At 37.5% G+C, this 20,258-nt stretch overlaps 2 protein-coding genes across 2 annotated transcripts in view; one reads left to right on the top strand and one right to left on the bottom strand.

Moving 5' to 3' along the window:
• DNAJC2 (DnaJ heat shock protein family (Hsp40) member C2) overlaps positions 1 to 1,957 on the bottom strand; it is a 30,253-nt gene extending 28,296 nt beyond the window's left edge. The window contains exon 1 of the mRNA XM_011365199.2: positions 1,652 to 1,957. Within this exon, the coding sequence (XP_011363501.1) occupies positions 1,652 to 1,715 (64 nt within the window). The 5' untranslated portion in view covers positions 1,716 to 1,957. The remainder of the gene's footprint in view (positions 1 to 1,651) is intronic.
• A 2,488-nt stretch (positions 1,958 to 4,445) lies between these two features.
• Positions 4,446 to 19,876, top strand: PSMC2 (proteasome 26S subunit, ATPase 2). The gene is made up of 12 exons (XM_011365197.2): positions 4,446 to 4,613; positions 6,330 to 6,367; positions 6,723 to 6,804; positions 7,802 to 7,901; positions 11,653 to 11,784; positions 12,211 to 12,283; positions 12,665 to 12,760; positions 13,417 to 13,581; positions 14,445 to 14,532; positions 19,144 to 19,346; positions 19,431 to 19,527; positions 19,614 to 19,876. The coding sequence occupies exons 1-12, from the start codon at positions 4,544 to 4,546 to the stop codon at positions 19,769 to 19,771; spliced, it is 1,302 nt and encodes a 433-aa protein (XP_011363499.1). The 5' UTR covers positions 4,446 to 4,543; the 3' UTR covers positions 19,772 to 19,876.
• The last annotated feature ends 382 nt before the right edge of the window (positions 19,877 to 20,258 follow it).

The raw sequence follows: 20,258 nt of genomic DNA, 5'->3' as shown, positions 1-20,258 counted from the left end.
GAAGGTTAGCAATAATCATTTCCTAGTATTTATAGAGTATTCAATCAACCTCTTCCAATTATCTGACAAAACAAAATATTCACCAATGTCAACAGTAAATCAATACTTTTCTGGGGATGTGAGAGGAAGGGGAGGAACAAGAAGTGTTGCAAACTGCTTTGCTTTTAGACTAGTAACTTTAATAAAATGACACGTAATGAAAATCATAAAGATCATTGAAAACAAATAATCTAACAACAAATCAAAATATTTTAATTATTAGAAACTTGAATTCCAATAGCTTTTTAAAATTTTAAGAATTCAGTAAGAGTTATTTGTTCTGAAAGAATTTTCTAGCAGCTAATGGGGACTAACACTGTGCTATAGTGGAATAAGCTCTGGATCTGAAATCAAAAGCGCTGGATTTTATTCTAGGTCTGACAATTAGTGGCTGGCTACGTGAAATGAGTCAGAGATGTTTTCAACTCAAAATGGGAATAAAATCTATCTTATATGGTTCCTTGGGAGGTTGAATGACAAACCATGAAAGCACTTTGAAAAATCACAAATTGTTGCATAAAAGTAAGGCTTTATTATCATTCCTGGGAAGTGGGGGTAAATCACTGTACACTTGTATATTCAACATTTCAAAAAATGTAAGTTAGGTCAGGAAAAGCAGTGAACGTTTTAATATTAATTTCATATTCCATATGAAAGCAAAAAGCTTTACTTTGTTCAGTAATAACTCAGATGTAAGTTTTCCCTTGTACCCAATGGCCGATTTTCTAAAAATAACTGACTTTTTAAAATTGGTTTAGGGAATTAAGATTTCCTCTACCATACACGGCATAGGATTCAAGCAGTATGTTCAAGAAGTACTACCTGTGTAGTGTGTGACTTTTAAGAAAATTACCTTTCAAGCCTTTCCCTCTAGTTTTAAGATTACACACAGAGACTTCCATGAGCACAAACGCAACATGTGCCATAATACATTCAAAATAACATTCAACAGCGTCTTATATAACCGGCTATGGTAATTAATGCAGTTCAATGAAACTGGAGACTTTTAAGTTTACAATACCTACTACTGTCCTGGGCTATAATCTATGAACTTACAACAGCAGGGCACGTTTCACTTAATGGCTGTATTTAAAAGTCTTTCTATACGTATCATACCAGGAGCACGGGTAATGGTCTTTTCATACTGAGTATGAGGAGCAGTGTCTGAATCATGACATTTAAAAGACAAACCCGGAGCAAACGGAGACAGGGAAGAAAGGTGTTACAGCATTGGCATAAAGGCTTTGTACGACCTCAGGCACGTGGGAAGCTCGCAGCGGGCAGCCTCTTGCCAGAGGCAAAGAAATGCTTAAAGAACCTTTTGGGGGTACTGGAGGGTTCGGTTCCGAATTGCTCCTCCCGACCCATGAGTCAGCGGCCGCAGGAAGAGGACGAAACTGCAGGGGCAGAAAGAAGACGTCCCCCTCTCGTTCCATCCAGTTTGGGGAGGGATTACTGAATAGCTAGGAGCAAAAAGGCACCCGTCACGGGCCCACACGTCCGGAAGGCAGTCGCCAGGGGCAAGGGTAGAGAGATTTCGGGGTCGCGGAGGTGGACGGCTGAGGCAGGGGAGACTGAGGCAGGACGGAGCCGGGGTCGAGTGGACACGTACCAGAGGTCAGAGCGTGGGTGATGGCGGTGCCCTGGCCGGCCGCAGCGCCCGGCAGGAGCAGCATGGTGGCGTAGGAGCCAGCCCCGCGGGCGCGGCGGTTCGCGTCCCGGGCGGAGGGCGCTTAAGCGTCCCCTCCAGCTCTACCTCCCCGTCCGAGCCTCGCGCCTAGGACCTACGACGCCCAGGAACCGGCGCATGGAGACAACCAGTAACTACTTCCGGGATGGTTCTTTCGTGGAGCCCGGGCCAATTCCACCTCCACCCGCGCCAACGTGTGCGGCAGCCTTGTTCTGCCACTGACTCAGATCCGGTTGGGGACCAGGACTCATGAAAGGAAGGTTCCTACACTCATCAGTTCCTAGGTAAAAAGGATTAACAAATTTCCTCGTCCAGGTGCAATACGTAGAACGTAATTTTCTAAAGCAGTTCTTATTCTTATATCCTTTTTACTTTAAGTTACTGTCATTCAATATATTAGTCTGAACCTAACCGCTGATATTTCCAGAAGCTCTATCTGCAGAATCAAAAATGAAAAGATGTGTTTTCATTGAGAATGGTTATAGTCTATACATACATGGATAATTCTATTCCTGTAATGCATTTATGTTTACGGAAATAATAGCAGCTTTCATTTGTTGTGCTGTTACCAAGTAATTTACCTGGATTATCTCTTTTAATTCAAATAATATTTGGAGAAGAAACCCTTCTCTAGGTTTAGAATCTAACCCAAGCCGGCAACTTTTTATCCTGCTCTAATAGTATAAAGTTTTCTGTAAAGATATTACCAATTACAGGACTCTGGAACTTAATCATTTAGTGTATAATAAAATCAATTGTACTCCCACTATATGATTTATTTTTGGACTGAGGTCAAAAGCAAGAACTAGCAAAAGGAAACTAGTGGGTAAAGATTTGCCTCCTTATTCCCTGGTCTCTCCAATTTACCCACCCCAATCTGGAATAGGCTGGGCAAAATAGAAGACTTGATGTGAAGACTTCCACTCTTTGGGAAGGAGCACCAGAAATTAGGAAATTATTCTCTAGGAATTACATCTTCACTGTTAAATACAAGGAATTGGCCTGTAATTCTATCGCATTGACATTTCAAAAACTAATCACCTCTTTATTCCTCTTCCTGACCTTTATTAATTATATTGGTGTTAAAACAGGCTCTAAGTCTGAAAGTAACCCGACTCCACTTTCTTAATAGAAATAATTTTTTCTCATACCTTCCCCATCCAGTCTCACTATAGCCTTTAAGGTAAGGTCATGGAGGGCTTTTTAAAAAAAATTGTGGTAACATGCACATAACATAAAATTCACATCTTAACCATTTTAAACTGTAATGTTAAGTATATTCACTGTGTTGTTCAACAGTCTCCAGAATTCACCTTGCAAAACTGAAACTCAATACTCATTAAACAATTCCCTATTTCCATCCCTCCATGATTCGACTATCGTGGGTTCCTTATATAAGTAGAAACATACGGTATTTGTGCTTGGTTTATTCATTTAGCATAATGTCCTCACGATTGTATTGTCAGAATCTTTCCTTTTTAAGTCTCTATAACATTCAATTTTATGTACATTTTATTAGTCCATTCGTCTGTACATTAGCTTGCCTCCACTTTGGGGCATTGTGAATAATGCTGCTATAAACATGGAGATACAAGTATCTCCCGGAGATCTTGCTTTAGTTCTTTGGGGTGTATACTCAGAACTGAAATAGATGGATCATATGGCACCTATTTTTAATTTTTTGAGGAACTGCCATACTGTTTTCCATAGTGGTTACACCACTTTACCACTAACTGTGCACAAGGTTTCCATTTTCTCCACAACCTCACCAAACCCTTAGTTTCTTTTTTTTTTATAGTCACCATTCTAATGGGTATGAGGTGGCACCCAATTTTGAACTTTCCCAGTGGCTAGTGATTTTGAGGATTTTTTCACACGCTTATTGGGCATTTATGTATCTTCTTTGGAGAGCTATCTAATCAAGTCCACCTGGTATCTAATCAACACCCTGTTTTAAAAATTGGGTATCTAATCAACACCCTGTTTTAAAAATTGGGCTTTTTTCTTGTTCTTGAGTTACAGTTCATTATATATTCTGTATATTAACCCATTATCAGATATATGACATGCAAACTTTTTTTCCCCATCTTGTACAATACCTTTTCACTCTCTGTCCTTTAATTCTCAGAAAGGTCAGACTTTTTTTAAGTTTCTCATTTCTAGTTGTCTCCTAGCTGCCCTCTTTCATTCCTCATCTCCCAAACGCATTTCTTTCAAAACCTCTTTTCCAACTTCCTTGTAGGAGGACGGTATCACTCTGCTTTGGCAGCGGGCTCAAGAATGAAACCATTTACCTCCTCATCCCCTAGGTAACATCAAATTAATGAACGACTCCTATTTGCTTTCACTATATTTGCGTATCGAGCCGCTATTATTAGGTTTCTAATATGCCAGGTACTTTACACACTTATTTAAAGCCCCCACAATACTGTGAGGTAAAGGGGAAAGAAATTAAAGTACATAGAGGTTTAAAAAGTTACCCAAGAGTGCACAGTGAATAAATGACTAAATCGGGGTTTAAACTCAAGGAATGAGCCAGGGTTGGTTTTGAAGTCTGTTGCTCAGGGAACTTCGCCATGGTGAGGGCCAGGATAGACCCAGCTGTCTCCTAACAGGTAATTATTCTTACACCCTGTAACGGCGACCTGGACGCCAGCGTGAGTCTCCACTGCTCTTTTCCGTCTCTCTGGCTGCTAGTAAAAGCGCCAGAGAGGTCAGCTTTACTTCCGGGGAGGAAGGGAAAGGGAGGGACCACCGGAAGTGGGGAAGGTGCTGTGTAATCCGTAAGGAGTCGAGGCACTTGGATCTTCTAAAATGCCGGATTACCTCGGTGCCGATCAGCGGAAAACCAAAGAGGATGAGAAGGACGACAAGCCCATCCGAGGTCAGTCGACAAAGGCAGGAGCTTCGGCCCGATTTAGGACCAGGCTTGGCCCTGGAGGGGAGGCTGGATTTCTGCTCCGTTCTCGGTCCCTTTTATGCCGTTTGTGATTTGGTTTGCCCTTGGTCTGGGGCGCCAGCCGGTTAACCTGCCTGCCTTCTCTCTCCCTCATCTAGCTCCAAATCCTATAATTATCTCCCACTGGCCGAAATTTTTATTCATGTTCAGCTTTCAGGTCTTGAAGAAGTCACGCACCCTGCTTGGCCTTGCAGGCCTTGAAGTCCCGCCTGGCGGAACTTGGTTACTTGGATCCTCATTCCTGTCCCTCATCCCTCTCAAGTGTGACAGCTACTATCACTGTGTAGCCAGGATCCTGAGACATAATTCTCTTTAAAAAAAATTCCTTTGACTAGATAATACATGTGCATGCCTAAAACTCAAAAGGCCGAAAAAAGTACATTAAAGTGTCTCATTCTTGGCTCCAGCCACCCATTTATCCACGGAGACAGCTAATGTTGCATTTTGCGTTATCTTTCTAGACATTTTCTATGCATGTACAAGCAAATTTGCTTACATATTCCTTTTTACATAATTGTAGCATGCTGTACATCTTGCTTTTTTCAATCTTAATGTATTTTAAGGATAAGTTCATATTACATAGTCACTGTTGTCTGCATCCCACTTTATTAGATATACAGTGATGTATGTAATTATTATTGTTGGACATTTAGATTTCTCCCAATCTGTTGGCCGTTATAGAGCAATGAATAACCTTGTTCATGTAACTTTCACCACATACACAAAAAGGGTAAATTTTGGAAATGGAGTTCTAATTTAATAGACAATGCCAAATTACTCTCCTTAGAAACTATAACACTTTTACCCACCATTTTCATACATGATTTCTTCCCAGTAATCCCTTTTGTTGTCTTATCTTTCTGCCGTTTTCTTTTTTGGTTCTTTATAGGCTATTTTAAGCATTCTTGTGATGGCTTTTTCCTGTCTTTTACTCTTGCCTTGCTAAACAACTTCAACCTCTCATAGCACCCTTCTCCATTTCTACCCTCCCTCCAAAGAAAGATTTTTCTCTCTACTTTCATCTAATAATCTGTTTCCCTTGAAAATATTTTAGGATACTGCAAACCTCAGAGGTACTCAGTCACCTAATTGACAACTTAATTACAGAAATTTAACATTTCATCTGTGCATTTCTCTGGATGTGTTACTCTGTAAATGTATTAATTTATCTCTTGAATACATTTAAGACTAATGTGTATAGAATTTTATGTGCTTCTTCATCCATATCTTATTTGATCTTTGTAGCAGTACTATGAAGGTATATTGGTATTATCTCTATTTTTCAGTTGAGAAAACTGATGCTTAGAGAAATTAAATGGTTTTTCCAAGGTTACGTAGCAAATGATAACGTTGCTGAGACTAGTGCCAGGTTGTTTTCATTCTCAAACTCTATTTTTGGGCTCCCTATTTTTGTGTTGCATCACTTTGAGACTCTTCAGCAGCTATATTATGTGGTTTTTTTAAAATCCGCCTTTACCCAATTAGATAAAATATTCTTGATTACAAGAATTATTTGATAGTTGTATGTATACGATAACTTGGCACAATTTTTCTCACTCTACTAATGCAGTTTGAATTGAGCAGAAAATTGTTATCTCTAGTTTTTTATGTTTGAATCTCATGTATTGTCTCTTCTTTCAGCTCTGGATGAGGGAGATATTGCCTTGCTGAAAACTTATGTAAGTCCTTTGAATGTCCATAAAATATAGATATTTTATGTTGAAATAAGAACTATTGTTGGTATTACTCTTCCAAAATAATTAAAGAGGATGTCTAGCAGTTTATAGTAATCCTAACTGGAAAGAGTTACCTACCTACAGTTTCTGTCTAGGATAGATCAGAATGTCAATGTGTCTAAGTTTATACATTATTTTTATACTATTTGTAATTAAAATGTACTATATTGAAAAACATTTGAAATAATTTACACAAATGTTTATTGTATTTAAAATGTATGTCAATGTTAAATGTTTTTATAGTTTAATAAATTGCTAATTTCCTGATATTCTAATTAAACTGATCTTTATCTTCTAGGGTCAGAGCACTTACTCTAGGCAGATCAAGCAGGTTGAAGATGACATTCAACAACTTCTCAAGAAAATTAATGAGCTCACTGGTATGTGTATATATATATAAGTGTATATATATATATGCATATATTATATTTCTATTTCCCCTCTTTAAATGTAATGTGTTAATTATACCAAAGGAGTTTATAAATGTTTCTCTTTCATAAATTACAGTTTAAAGAAAATTATCATCTTTTCTGTCTGTTAAGAAATTGGATCTCATTTAACAATCTCTTTTACTACCTTTGACAACCAAGTTTAATTCCTAAGCAATTAAGAAATATTATCCTTTAAGCAAGTAATGTTTCTGTTGGTCAGAGTTCAATAAACTCTAATAAACCAGTTAAAGTTTCTTACTGGAAAAGATATGATCACATAGTAAGTGGGCTATTGGCTAGTATTTGGAAACTTTTCTTCTTGGGAACTTGAGTGGTGAAGTTTTATAGTATTCGACCACCAAAAAAAAAATGTCAAGTATGGCATTAAATTTTTGGCTCATGACTATTTTAGGGTGGTGGTTTTCAACTGGGTGATTTTGCCTTCCCCTCCCCCTAGGACATTTGGCAGTGTCTGGAGACATTCCTGATTCTCATGACTCGAGAGGGAGGTGATGCTTGTGGCATCTATGGGTTAGAGTCCAGTGATGCTGCTAACCATTCTATAATGAATGAATGCACAGGACACCCTCCTTCCACCTCCACCAAAAAAAAAAAAGTTATTTAGTTCAAATGTCAGTAGTGCTGAGGTTGAGAAAACTGGCTTGAGGGCAGTGGTCCCCAACTGCTGCACCAGGGACCAGTGCTCCTATGAGAATCTAATGCCTGATGATCTGAGATGGGGCTCAGGTGGTTATGCTAGCACTGGGGAACAGCTGCAAATACAGATGAAGCTTAGCTCACTCACCAGCTGCTCACCTCCTGCTGTGTGGCCCGGTTCCTAACAGGTCACAGACTGGTACTGGTCTGCAGCCCCAGGGGTTTGGGGACCCCTGCTTTAGGGTGTTGCATTATATTTCAGTGAATTTTGTAATCTTTCTTTATGTAGGTATTAAAGAGTCTGATACAGGCCTGGCGCCACCAGCACTCTGGGATTTGGCTGCAGATAAGCAAACGCTCCAAAGTGAACAGCCTTTGCAGGTTGCAAGGTATGCTCTGTGGAAATTTATTTTTATCTTTTAGGCGCTTTTTAGAATCTTGGGTATAATGAGATGGTTCATAAGGAATTTTTATTCCAAATTCCAAGTAAATAAAGCTTTCTATACAAGTATCTGGGGTTAAAATTTTATGCCTTAAACACTTATTCAAGAAATAGGTGAAGACAGTCATATAAAAGATTCAAATAATATAGAAAGACAGAGCAAATGTGGAAACCTTCCTTCCAATCCTTGTCCCACTGCCCCTTCCTCAGACGTAACAACTACTGAAAAGAGTTTGATCCTCTTAATCCTGCTGCGTGTCTTCCTATCCCTGCATTCTCCTAATGTAATTACATTAAAATTTAGGTTAGATCAGTATTTGGTATTTTTATAATTATAGCTAAGTACACCCTATTCACAAATAGCCAAGTAGTATACTGATTATTTTTCCTTTCTTGCACCACTTTTTGTTTTCCTTGTCATAATTGCCTTGTTTTTTCATTTGCCAGGGTTTTTGTTTTTTTTTTTTAAATGTATATTATTAACCTGTCAATTTTTCCTGATTGTCTAAATTGTTCTTCAGGTACATTAGGTCCATCAGGTTTTCTCTTGTGTACTTCAGGTGCACCAGCCGCATCTGGTATTCAGTCAGGTTCATTGTCCTGAAAAAGTCTTTCCCAGCACTTTCTGACCTTCTTCTGTTTGACCAGTTGTTCTTTATGCCTGTCGAATCACAGTCATCGTGTGACTTCTTACCTGTAGATTCCCTTTGCCTCTCTTCTGTTGCTTGTGTACCAACTCTTTTCAGTTTACTTGCATCCTCATTAGGTAGGCTAAATCATCTGGTAGCTTCCTGAAAGAAGGTCATTTGGGAAGTAATATTTTGAGAACACAAATGTCTGAAAATGTCTTGGCTGGTGTAAAGTTATTTTTCCTTTGGAACTTTGAAGTCATCGTTCTGTTGCCCTCCACCTTCTGGTGGTGGTAGTCTGAAGTCACGCTGATTCCCAGTCGTGATATGTAACCTCATTTTTCTTTGCAGGTTGTTGAGTCTCCTCTTGTTCTCACTTGTTCTGAAATTTCATGATGATGTGTGCCCTGTTGTTGGTCTGTTTTCATCCATGGTGCTGGGCTCTCATGTCCTTCAGTGTGGCAGATTTTCTTAAAATGATTCGTTTGTTAATTTCTTTCTTTCCATTTTCTTGGTCCTCTATTAAGGACTTCTGTTTTGGATACTGGACCTCTTGGATTGCTCCTCTAATATGCTAATTTTTCTTGCTTTTTGTGTGTGTGTTTCGGCTCTACTCTTTGTGAGATTTTCTTAACTTTTGAGTCCTATTAATTTTTTTTCTCATTTCTTTTCTCAAGTTTTTAATTTCCAAGAGCTCCTTTTTTCTTTCAATGTATGTGTTTTGTTTTTTGAATATTCTGTTCTTATATCAGGGTAATAGTAAGTTCTCATCTTTAAGGAAATTAATAACTGGAAGGTTTCTGCTTCCTCTAAAATGTTTTTTTCTCTTTGCTTGTTTCCTATCTATCTTTTATGCTAGATGTCTGGTAATCTTACTTTGGGCTTTAGTTTTAGCGGGAGACCAAAAAGCTGATAGAAGCTCTAGATCCAATAGTAAAGCATATTGATCCTAAACTTCACTATAGCTTATATAGTTGGATGTTTAGTTGGGGAACCTTCAGTGTCAGTACCTTTAGATCTTTTCATTTGAATCGTCATTTTCCCCAGAGAAGTTGTTTTCAATCTCCTGTTGTCTCAAATCTCCAATATTTTGGAAGAACAGTGGAGCTAGAGGGCCAGGAAATTTCAGCAACTTCTGTTTACTCACTTCTCTCTCACTTCCCTGTCCTCATTTTAGTAAAGTTATCACCACCACTACCTTCACCCCACCTCTTGCCCCAGCCTTTCTTAAGAACTTCAGTTTTACTCTTTCCAGAGTATTGTTTTCAGCTTAAAAAAGAAACCCTATACCCATTACAGCCCCTGTTCCCCTCTCTCTGTAGCCCCTGGCAACCGCTTTCCTATTTTCTGTCTCTGGATTTGCCTGTCCTGGATATTTTCTATAAATAGAATCATTTCATATAAATCTTTTGTTTCTGGCCTCTTTCACTTATTATAATGTTTGAAGATTTATTCATATTGTAGCGTGTGTCAGAACATCATCTCTTTTTATAGCTAAATATTTCAGTCTAATTTCTCTCTTCATTGATAATCTCTGTTTGGTGAGACATTGTTCTCTTACTTCCCATTAATTGTTTAAACATGGTTTCCTTTAGTTTTTTAAAAAAATATGATACTAAAGTTTTTTTTGTAAGACCACTGTCTAGGCTTCTTCAGAGACAGTTTCTATGGACTGCTTTTTCTCTATGTATGAGCTATACTTTCCTATTTCTTTTTGTCTCTCATAATTTTTTTATGTTTTAAATAATGTAATATGTCAGCTTTGGAAATCAGATTTCCACTTTCCCTAGGATTTATTAATTTTTGTTGCTGTTTTGAAGTGTTTGGTTAGTCGCCTTTTAGCCTCAACTGATAATGCCACCTCAGACAGTCATGATGTTAAACAGTTCTCACCGATTGTTTCCAACAAAGGCCCTGTGGGTAGGGGTATTCATACAGAGTGAGCTCTGAGTCAGGTTAAATAAAAACAAGTCCTGAAAATGGAGCTCTTCAGCTAGCTGCCAGACAGACAGGTGAAATAGTGACAGTTTTCTGGGGGTTGAGCTTTGGGGAACTCGAAACTCATTCTGTACCCTCTCCCCCCATATCCAGAGTTCAGAAAATGTTGATTTTGACTGTTTTTGCCAGTGTTCACTTTGCTTTTAAAGAGGAGCAGATTTTTGAATGTCCTTACTTTACCATTCTGGAAATCGAGTATTTACTTTTTCAGCTGTAGATTAAAAAATGCATATCTATTCAGACAGTGTTGGCAGGGTCTGTCAGATAAAGTAGTGATAGATACTTTATATATATAATTCTACCTCCCTGGTAGACCTTGGCTAGTGACAGGGACAGAGTCCTGTCACACAATTATGCCACAAGTACAAAGCATTCTTTACCTTACTTTCAGTGCTACATACATGCATACTCTAGTGACTACTTTGTATTTTCCTATATTTGTTGCTACAGCTCATGACATGAATTCTTTCTAACATGAGTTATGTTTTTTGTTTTTGTTTTTATTCAGTAGATAGTATAGAAAAGGAAAGGCAGTAGGCTACTTTCTACAATGATGTGCAGTGGTATTTCTACAATGGTATTACAAATTTGTCTTCATGTCACACAGAAAAAGAATACATTTAAGTTAAAAATAGCAACAATAAAAATGAATTTGAACTATAAACTCAGGAAAGAATGGAAAACACATCCGTTACTTAACTTGGTGTAAGAAAAGACTGTCTTCTGATAGGAAAATGAAGAGAGTAACTTAAGACATACAAGAGTATCACTAATAAAGGAATGTAGTTACGAAAATCAAGAAATCAGAGAACTTCTTAATGATGAAATATTTCAGTTTAATTTTCCAGAGGAATGTATCTTTCGAAAATTTTATGGCTTAGCAGAAGTTGAGTGGACCCTTGGGATTGAGTGTATTCTATAGAAAAGGATCTTTAACAGTGGCCCAGTTTCTGCATTTCTGGTTTACACCTGCTCATTAGTGTGCTGCATGCCCAGGAGAGGATCTAGTTACTTGAATTCATTAGTAGTGGTTTAGGTTGCTTACTCTAATCAAGCCTTTTGCTGTGTTAGATGTACAAAGATAATCAATGCTGATTCGGAGGACCCAAAGTACATTATCAATGTGAAGCAGTTTGCCAAGTTTGTGGTGGACCTCAGTGATCAGGTAGCACCTACTGACATTGAAGAAGGAATGAGAGTTGGGTAAGATTTCTTTTACAGTAAATGTTCGTCTTTCATTAAAGATACCATGTCACATTCACATCCTTGGCTTTCTTTTGACTGAATGCACTGCTTGCCGTGGGATACGAGGGGATGATCTATTAGAGTACTGCAGTTGAACGTCCTTTCTTCTGCATCCACTTCTTGACCTCCCTGCATTCTCCTTTTCCCCATCCCCATGTGGTATTTTTTATGAATGGCTTCAGATGTTGTAAAATAAGTGCAGAATTTTAAAGTTGAGTTTCCCAGTCTGAGGTAACGTGGTGTAGGTATGGGTGGAAGAAGCATTTGATCTAGGATAGTTATAAAGATTAAGTGAGCTAATGTAATTAATGCATGTAGAATACATGATAATTTACTTAGAAAATTTTTTGAATGTGTTATTGAGGCTCTTTTTTACCTTTCTAGTGTGGACAGAAATAAATATCAAATTCACATTCCACTGCCTCCAAAGATTGACCCAACAGTTACCATGATGCAGGTAAAAAACTGTGGAGGGAAAAGAAATGGCATGACTTAGAATACAACTGCATCCTTCTCAAAAAATCTTGAAACTTTTAACTCATAAACTGTTAATACGTGGGTATATATTGACTTGCCATGTTTTTTTAAACCATTTTTTTCAGTTGTGGAAGTCTTTATCAGTTTTTATTTTACTAGTTTGTCTCTCACTTTGTGTTATAAGTAATATAGCAAGTGGTTCTAGGAAACTGGGCAATGTATTCCAATTAAAAAAAAATTCTTACTTGCTTTAAGTCTGATTTTTCTTTTAGAATATTGGGTCTGCTGTACTAAATAGAACATTTGGAGTAATATTCAAAAGCCTATGGCTATACGTTGTACATTTTCATCCTTCTATTAGGTGGAGGAAAAACCTGATGTTACATACAGTGATGTGGGTGGCTGTAAGGAACAGATTGAGAAACTTCGAGAAGTAGTTGAAACCCCTCTACTTCATGTAAGTGACCAAGTCTGTTGCATTAAAAATTTTTTTGTATAAAGATGTGATAGCCTTTGTGTACTCTGCACTAAAATTGCCTATATACTAGACAGCTTTTTAAATTTTATATTTTCTTTAATGAAAAATTTTAAGGGTAGTGGTGTGGAGAGTTGGTAAGTTTCAAAAGAGAAAGCAAAAGGATAGAATGGTCAAACCTATTAAAAAAAAATACAGATCTTCTGTTTTAAGTGACAAAGGAAGTTGAGGTAGAGCCTTTAGCAATATGTTAAAAATGTTTTAAGTTATAGAAGAAACCATGTGTTTTAATGATAAAAGAAGAAATGGGCTTAACTTGAATCAGATTGAGCTTGAGAGGATAATGGAAAACTAAGATATTAAATACCAGGTAATGCTTTTGTTCTTTAACACTAATTTTTTTTAAATTAGGGGGGAATTTTTGTTAAGCCTGGATAGTAGAAACACCTTCAAAAGCCATTCAGTCTTACGTGTTGATATTAGTTTAGTTTAGATCTTGTATCTTAGGATAAGTAAAGTTTGTATTTAAGTCAGGTATATAGATTGTGGACTTAATTTTGGTTTAAATATATTGATGTAGAAGAAGTCTTATTTTTATTATACAGAAGTGATAAGTTTAAAATTTGTGTCTATTACAGCCAGAGAGGTTTGTTAATCTTGGCATTGAGCCTCCCAAGGGCGTGCTGCTCTTTGGTCCACCAGGTACAGGCAAGACACTCTGTGCTCGGGCAGTTGCTAATAGGACTGATGCTTGCTTCATTCGAGTTATTGGATCTGAACTTGTACAGAAATACGTCGGTGAGGTAAGGTAAATTGGTTATAATCAAAGAATGTGTAGTTCTGTGAAAGATTTATAAAGCATGGATGAAATTAAAGGGGCATTTCCACATTGAAAGATTGAGACCTGAAATTTATCAATTGATGGGTTGTAATTAGTAGTTCAGAAGCCACCAGCCTTCCCTCGTGGTCATTTGGAAATAAACTGCTTAAAATTTTTAATCACTATGTGCCCTGCTCAGAAAAATGACATTTTCTGTAGATTTGGTTTGTAAAATAAATACCCGAGAAATGCCTGGTAAGTGCTTTCAAAAGTGTACTTTCACTGCAGGGGCAGCATTTTATGTTCTACTGAGAAAGAGAGAACATAGATTGTCTACCTGTATACACATGCCTACATATAGGTTTTTTTTTTTTCATTAGAGAGTAAGTCTAAGGTTGTAAATTGTATCTGAAACAATGATTAGTATACTTAAAAGTTAGAAAAGGAGCTGCATGAGTTGAGATGGATAGTACTTTTATTTCCTAATCAAAACTTAGAAATCAAGTTCAGTGATCAGATATGCCAAGTGATAGATCAGATGCTTTTATTTCCTCAAGTTTTGCTGATTGAAATGGTGCCTTTATTTAACAGTGTTAATTTGACCTCTTTAGGTCTTAAAGTTACTGGCTATTTAACAGGTACAGAATCATGAAATTACTTAACATTGTTTTGAGGCTAATAAAATTAATTTCATGGAATAGGTAACAAATTTCAGATTTTTGACAAAGCTTGAGGTAATAATGGTTGAGAATACTGGTAGGAATATTGAGAAGTTTGAAGTATAACTTATTATAGTCTAAAAGAGTTTAAAACCAACTATGAATTAACAAGTAATTTTTTTATTAGGGGGCAAGGATGGTTCGAGAGCTCTTTGAAATGGCCAGAACAAAAAAAGCCTGCCTTATCTTCTTTGATGAAATTGATGCTATTGGAGGTATGGATAGTATTTTAGAGAACTAATTTAGTATTGGATTTTGTGAGAGTTCAAAAGTAGTATGTGTAGAGTTTTCCTGATATGTTAATCTTATACAGAATTTTAATTCCAACTCTTTTATGAGTTCTGGCACATCGAAGTCAAAGATCTAATAAAAAGTAGGGTTGCACCGTGAAGGAAAAAAGAAATATTATATAGCATTGCTATTTCTCAGAGTATTTCTTTGTACTTCTCTGATTTCATTCATATGACTTATTTTCACATTTAACAACTCCAAACTTGGGCTACAGCTTCACTTAATGTGACAAGAAAGCAGTGGGGCATAATTTAATTGGTAAGTTCCAAAAGAGAAAGTGTACATAAAGTGTACATAAAACGTTACTGTTGGCTTCATAGATTTGATGAAATGCAGTACTAGCTGTGCAATCTGGACAAGTTACTTTAACCCTGAGCCTCAGTTTGTTCATTTATAAAGGATACAATAATTCATGCTTTTTATTTCATGGATTTTTGAGAGCTTTAAAGTAAATAATAAATGTGATAGACTATGAAAACTCCAAACTACCCTATCGACTATTGTCATAGTCTATAAGAGTAATAATCCTTATCAGCCAAAGAAGTGTCATATGTCCAGACCATTGTTATTTAATTAACTTAGTGACAAAAATGACTTGAAAATATAATGGACCCTGTAACACTGTTTAGGGACTGTGGTTAAGTTGCCTAGAGTTTTGTTTTTAGACTGGATGGACGTTATTAGGTTTGGACTGCCTGTAGTTAAGTAGTTAATTTGAGCACAGTATATTGATGCAGTATGCTGACTCTGAAGTCACTTTTTAAAAATAAGTTTTTTAATTTTTTAATTGCAGTTGGCATACAGTATTATATTAGTTTCAGGTGTACAACATGGCGATTCGATGTTTATATAACTTACGAAGTGATCATCCTGGTGAATCTAGTACCCACCTGACACCATACATAATTATTATAATATTATTGACTATATTCTTATGCTATACTTTATATCCCCATGGCTTTTTTAACTACCAATTTATACTTCTTAATCCCTTTCTCTTTCTTACTCACTCCAACTTCCTTTCATCTAGCCATAATCAAAATGTTCTCTGTATCTATGAGTTTCTTTGAGTTTGTTTCGTTCTTTAGATTCCACATTTATGCGAGATCATACAGCATTTGTCTTTCTCTGTGTGACTTCACTCTGCACAATACCCTCTAGGTCCATCTGTGTTGCAGATGGCAAGATTTTTTTCTTTTTTATGGCTGGGCATTGATGGACACCCAGGTTACTTCCATATCTTAGCTATTGTAAATAATGCTGTGATGAACATATGGATTCACATGTCTCTTTGAAGAAGCGTTGTAGATTTCTTTGGGTAAATACCCAGAAGTGGGATTACTGGGTATTTCTTTGTCTCTTGTTATAGCCTTGTTTTAAAATCTATTTTGTCTGGTATAAGTATTGCTACCCTAGCTTTTTAATGTTTTTATCTTTGCTCCCATTTTCGTAAAATATCTTTTTCTATCCCTCTCAGTCTGTGAGTCTTTCCATCTAAAGTGAGTCTCTTGTAGGCAGCATAGGTAGGGGACTTGTTTTCTTATCCATTGAACCGCATTGTCTTTTGATTGGAGCATTTAATCCATATACATTTAAAGTAGTTATTGATAGATATGTAGTTATTGCCATCTTATTATTCATATTTTTAATCTTTTTCCTTCTTAAATTTGTATTTTTTATTTATCTTTCCTTTCCCTTTAGAATTTCTTGTAATATTGGTTTGGCGATGAACTCCTTTAGCATTTTCTTGTCTGGGAACCTCTTTATCTGTCTTTTGATTCTAAATTATAGCTTTGCTGAATATGGTAATCCTGATTGTAGGTACTTGCTTTTCATCACTGAATATTTCATGCCTGCAAAGTTTCTGTTGAGAAATCATCCGACAGTCTTATGGGAACTCCCTTGTAGGTAACTAACTGCTTTTCCCTTGCTGCTTTTAAGAGTCCTTCTTTGCCTTTAACCTTCGGCATTTTAATTATGAGGTGTCTTTATGTGGGCCTCTTTGGGTTCATCCTATTTGGGACTCTGTGCTTCTTGGCTTGTATTTCCTTTGCCAGGTTAGGGAAGTTTTCTATCATTATTTCTTGAAATAGGTTTTCAATTCCTTGCTCTCTCTCTCTTCTTCTTCCAGTACCTCTAAGATGCAAATGTTGATACTCTTGATATTGTCCCAGAGGCCTCTTAAACTATCCTCGTTTTTTTGGATTCTTTTTTGTTGTTGCTGTTCTGATTGGGTGTTTTCTGCTACCTTACCGTCTAAATCGCTGATTCAGTTCTCTGCTTCATGTAATCTATTATTGATTCCCTGTAATGTAGTCCTCATTTCATTTATTGTATTCTTTCTTTTGTTTGTTTTTTATCCCCATTTTCATGTTTTCTCTTTGTTAAAGCTCTCACTGAGTTCATCTACTCTTCCCCTAAGTTCATTGAGCATCCTTCTAACTAGTCTTTTGAACTCTGCATCAGGTAGGTTGCTTTTGTCTCCATTTTGTTTAGTTCTTTTCTGGAGGTTTGTTCTGTTCTTTCATTTGGGACATGTTTCGGTGTCTTCTCATGTTTGCTGCCTTTCTGTGTTTGTTTCTATGTATTAGGTAGGGCTCCTATCTCTCCTGGTTTTAGTAGGGTGGCCCTATATAGTAGGTGTGCTGTAGGGTCAGTGACACAGTCTACCCTGGTCACTTGAGCTGGGTGCTCCAGGATGTGTTCCTTGTATGGGTTATTTGTGCTCTTCTGTTGTAGTCGAGCCTTGATTGCTGTTTGTACATCAGTGGGAGGGTTTGACCCTCAGGCTGATTGGTCGTGGGGACTGGCCATTACTACAGTGAAAGAGCTGTTGTGCAGGGGCTGACCCTACAAAGTAGGATTTGCTTTAGTGGGGCTCTGGTGCCTGCCCAGTCTGCTCTTTGGGTTTGTTGTTTGTGGAGGTGGTTGGGTGGTGCTCTGGTATGGTCTGAAGCTGGCCACCAGGTGTATTGGTTCTGGGACCTCTTGGGAGAGGCTCTGGTGCAGGCCATGGTTGGCCACTGCTTGTGCCCTGCCCGGGGCCACTTGGTATGAACTGTAAAGTGATCTGCAGATGGTTACCACTTGTGCTGGGCTTGATGGTACCTGGGAGAGGCTAAGCTGTGAACTGAAGCCGTCTACTGCTAATGCTGGGCTTGTGGCTGCTTAGCAAGAGGTACGGGGCACACTATGGCCAGATACTGCTTGTTTGGGTTTTGTGAACCTTTGAGAGGTTTTAGGAAAGTTCACAGCCTGAGCCAAGACAGGGTATTGTATTGAAAAGCCACTGGAAGCAGCTTGGGAGGGCCCGCAATTTGGGTGGGGTGGGGTCTCAGGGAATCACCAGGGCTGGAGCTCAGAACAAGTGAGTCTGTCAGCAAGTAACTTCGTATATGGGTGTCTTAAAAGGAATGTGCATGACTCTAGCCACCCTCTATCTCACTCAACCAGAAGTTGTAAGGACTTCTTTTTCTAGCACTGGGAGCCCAGTGTAGGGCTAGGATCCCTTGCTCTTCTTGAGGGACCTCTGCAACCAAGATAGCCCTTCCAATTCTCAACCGCCACATAGGGGTGTGGGATCAACCTGTTCCATGTCTCTCTTCCCCTCCTACTAGTCTTGAGGTGGCCTTTTCTGTATGTCCCCAGTTGTAGGACTTCTGTTCAGCTACATTTCAAGTGACTCGCAATGATGGTGGTTCTGTAGTTTAGTTGTAATTTTTGATGTGGTGAGCATTTCCCTACTCTGCAGTGTTAACCGGAAATCTGAAGTCATTTTTATAGTATCTTTGGAATAAGCCTCATTATGTCACAATGCTCTAAAGCTATGGTTTCCAGAGTGGACTGTGTATTATACAGTATTAGGGTGCAGGAAGAAAATACTAAATTTTTTTCTCACATTTAAATCTTATTTTTAAAGTTTTCATTTATTTGTTTTGTAATATGTATAATACATTACACATACATAATACAATAGTACGTATATGATTTAAACATGAAAATACATATTTGGAGGCTTCTTTTTTGATTTTTTTTTTCTATTTTGGTTTAATTGAAAGAGACTGACATTAACCGAGAGTACTTTAATGTGTCCAAAGGAGTGTAATATATAGTTGTTATAGTTCTATACTATGGACTTAGCCATATTTTTAAGGAGTTTTGAGAAATTTAGAAGAGTATGTCAGTTTCTGACATATTCAACACCATCATACTGCTAATCCATTTGCATGGATTCTGCTACCTTGTTGAGGTGTAATTATATTAAACAATAGGTGTTCTTGAGAGATTTAAAAAGCAAAATTCCTTAAAGAGGATTAAAACAAAATAAAGGAGCCTGTGTTAAATAAATCTATGATGGATCTTTTAAAAGATTTACCATCTAATTAGTTTAGTGTAAACCTGGTTCTTATAGGATTTGCTTAAAACTGGATGTTCACTTGCACTGGAGGGTATGATTCGAGCTGAGATTTACAATACTTTCACATTATGCTAGTGCTGCTAAGTGGATATGAAGAGCTTATCTTTCGTCTTCTCAGGGGCTCGTTTTGATGATGGTGCTGGAGGTGACAATGAAGTACAGAGAACGATGTTGGAACTGATCAATCAGCTGGATGGTTTTGATCCTCGAGGCAACATTAAAGTGCTGATGGCCACTAACAGACCAGACACTTTGGATCCAGCACTGATGAGGCCAGGGAGATTGGATAGAAAGATTGAATTTAGCTTACCAGATCTAGAGGTAAGAAAATCATTTCATTTTAGAAAAGAGATTCTTGATGTGATGTTTTTCCATTTTAATATTTAATAATTCCCTTATTTTCAGGGTCGGACTCATATTTTTAAGATTCATGCTCGTTCAATGAGTGTTGAAAGAGATATCAGATTTGAATTGTTAGCACGACTGTGTCCAAATAGCACTGGTAGGTTGAAAGCTCTTGCTTATATTTGATGGTCTGTCTGTCCAGGCTGCTTTAATTAAGTCTATTATTTCCTTTTTGTTTAAAAGGTGCTGAGATTAGAAGTGTCTGCACAGAAGCTGGTATGTTTGCCATCAGAGCACGGCGTAAAATGGCTACTGAGAGGGATTTCTTGGAAGCTGTAAATAAGGTCATTAAATCCTATGCCAAATTCAGTGCTACTCCCCGTTATATGACGTACAACTGAGCCCTGAAGGCTTTCATGAAAACACTTCTTTTAATTGGAAATCTAAAGTTAATAAAGACTTATTGATAACCATTTCACACAAAAATAAATGGTTTCAAAATTGTATGTTTTTCAGATATTCTCTGTAGTACAGTAAAAGGTGACATCTAATGTCATTAGTCAGAGAAGCTTATTACAATGTATGTTGACTGTTTTTTGATCCTCTACCATTTAAGAGTTCCATATCATAAAGTGCTTATTAGAGCACCATTTAAGAGTTCCATATCATAAAGTGCTTATTTAGAGCATGTGTATTTGCTGGCTGGGTACTGTGCATATATTGTCTGGTATCATCCCAGTTGCCCAGTGAGGTAGATCTAATGGAGTTTCATCTAATGAATGCAAAAACTTTCCTACTGAATTTACCTGTAGCAGAGCTGGGATTCAAGTGCAAGTGTGTTAGCTACATTGCTTATGTTTCTAACCGTTATGTTGTTCTGCCCCTCAT

Source organism: Pteropus vampyrus, unplaced genomic scaffold, assembly GCF_000151845.1.
Source record: "Pteropus vampyrus isolate Shadow unplaced genomic scaffold, Pvam_2.0 Scaffold107, whole genome shotgun sequence".
Taxonomy (NCBI): Eukaryota; Metazoa; Chordata; class Mammalia; order Chiroptera; family Pteropodidae; genus Pteropus; species Pteropus vampyrus.
This window is presented reverse-complemented; position numbering and strand designations above follow the sequence as displayed.

Coding starts and splice junctions, on each gene's coding strand:
- PSMC2 (XM_011365197.2), top strand. CDS start 4,544: ATGCCGGATTACCTCGGTGCCGATCAGCGGAAAACCAAAGAGGATGAG. Junction 4,614..6,329: donor GGACGACAAGCCCATCCGAG/GTCAGTCGACAA, acceptor CTCTTCTTTCAG/CTCTGGATGAGGGAGATATT. Junction 12,284..12,664: donor CAACAGTTACCATGATGCAG/GTAAAAAACTGT, acceptor TCCTTCTATTAG/GTGGAGGAAAAACCTGATGT.